This window comes from Loxodonta africana, chromosome 7, assembly GCF_030014295.1.
Source record: "Loxodonta africana isolate mLoxAfr1 chromosome 7, mLoxAfr1.hap2, whole genome shotgun sequence".
Taxonomy (NCBI): domain Eukaryota; kingdom Metazoa; phylum Chordata; class Mammalia; order Proboscidea; family Elephantidae; genus Loxodonta; species Loxodonta africana.
Genome location: NC_087348.1, coordinates 75,863,044 through 75,864,761, shown reverse-complemented (window position 1 = coordinate 75,864,761; position 1,718 = coordinate 75,863,044). Strand labels below are relative to the sequence as shown.

At 38.9% G+C, this 1,718-nt stretch overlaps 1 protein-coding gene across 1 annotated transcript; it reads right to left on the bottom strand.

Moving 5' to 3' along the window:
- Positions 1–201: 201 nt before the first annotated feature.
- On the bottom strand, positions 202–1,146 carry LOC135231950 (olfactory receptor 5P76-like). The gene has a single exon (XM_064289184.1). It carries the CDS (start codon positions 1,144–1,146, stop codon positions 202–204), a length of 945 nt encoding a protein of 314 aa, XP_064145254.1.
- Between the last annotated feature and the right edge of the window lie 572 nt (positions 1,147–1,718).

Here is a 1,718-nt window from a genome sequence, read left to right as displayed (position 1 = left end):
AATTCTAAATACAATTTAATTTATTAAAACTAACTCACTATTGTCTCTGATTTACTATCTGAAGACCCACGCCCGCATATACTATAAGCCCCATACTGGCTATTTATATGCAGGTATATTTTGCCCACAGGAACCAAATTTCTTTTAATATTATATTAATGGTATATTATTGCATCAAACCCTACAAAATCACAGGTTTTGTTAAGAAAATATTTTTCTACCAAGCTGCCTCTTGAGAGCAGCCTTAATATCATTATTCCTGAGACTGTAGATGAGGGGGTTCAACATGGGAATCACCACCATGTAGAACACAGACACCACCTTGTTCTGGTCAGTAGAGTAGCTGGACTTGGGCATCACATAAATGAATGTAGTGGTCCCATAGTACAGAGTTACTGCAGTGAGGTGGGAGGTGCAGGTGGAGAAGGCCTTCTGGCGGCCCTCAGTGGAGCGCATCTTCAGGATGGCGATGAGGATGCAAACGTAGGAGACAGCTAGGACAAGCACTGTGAGCACAATGACGGAGCCAACAGAAAATGAGGGGACCATTGTAGGAATACTGGCATCAGAACAGGAAAGCTTAACTAAAGGAGCAAAATCACAGAAAAAATGATTGACCTGATTTGGTCCACAGAAGAATAAAGAAAAGAAGGAAATGGTAAAAGAGCAAGCATTGAGAAAACCACCTACATAAACCACAGAGAATAAGTGATCACACACTTGCATGGACATTTTAGTTGAATAAAGCAGTGGGCTACGGATTGCTACAAAGCGATCATAGGCCATGGCAGCCAGAAGAAAACACTCAACCGTCCCAAAGAAAGCAGCTGATCCAAGTTGGATGGCACATCCAAGATAGGAGATTGTATTTGTCTCCACCAGGAAGTTTACAAGCATATTGGGTGTGACAGAGGTTGAAAGCCCTATGTCAGTCAAAGCCAAGTGGCTCAAGAAAACATACATAGGGTGATGGAGCTGAGGAGAGATTCTGATCAGAATGATTGTGCTGAGATTGCCAGATATGGTCACCAGATAGATGCACAGGATGACCATGAAGAGGATGACCCGAAGGGTGGGATCTTCTGTTAAGCCCAATAAAATGAACTCTGTCACTGCAGTGTGGTTACCGTCCACCAAGGAATCCATGAGACAATGTTGCTGGTATCAAAAAAGATCTGTGATGAAAAAATTGCATTAAAGAAGTTATAAATGTCTTGGCTCCATTTTCATTAACACGTGTATGGAAAGTCATTATAAATAAAGATATCGTTCAAGTGTCATTGCATATTAACATTAATGATAAATATATATTTGTCTCCACATGTTGATATGCAATTATATATATATACATTTATTGTTATTGGCAAAAACACCAAAAAATTCAACATATGATGATTTTCCTTTTTATATTTTTCCAAAAATGCATTTAAGGTGGTTTTAAAGCTAAAGAAGAATAAAAAGAAACTGATTAGAATAACAAAAGGAATGCTGAGCATAATACCAAGCAAAATACAGGTTTTGTAATGAAACCTTCAGAAAAAGCTATCATTTATTATAAGATTCTAAAATGATAAGAATAGGGCTTAGAATTATATATACATATCCCAAACCGAAACAACCCCGTTGCTGTTGAGTCGACTCTGACTCATAGTGACCCTATAGGACAGAGTAGGACTGCCCCATAGGGTTTCCAAGGAGTGGGTGGTGGATTTGAACTG

Coding starts and splice junctions, on each gene's coding strand:
- LOC135231950 (XM_064289184.1), bottom strand. CDS start 1,146: ATGGATTCCTTGGTGGACGGTAACCACACTGCAGTGACAGAGTTCATT.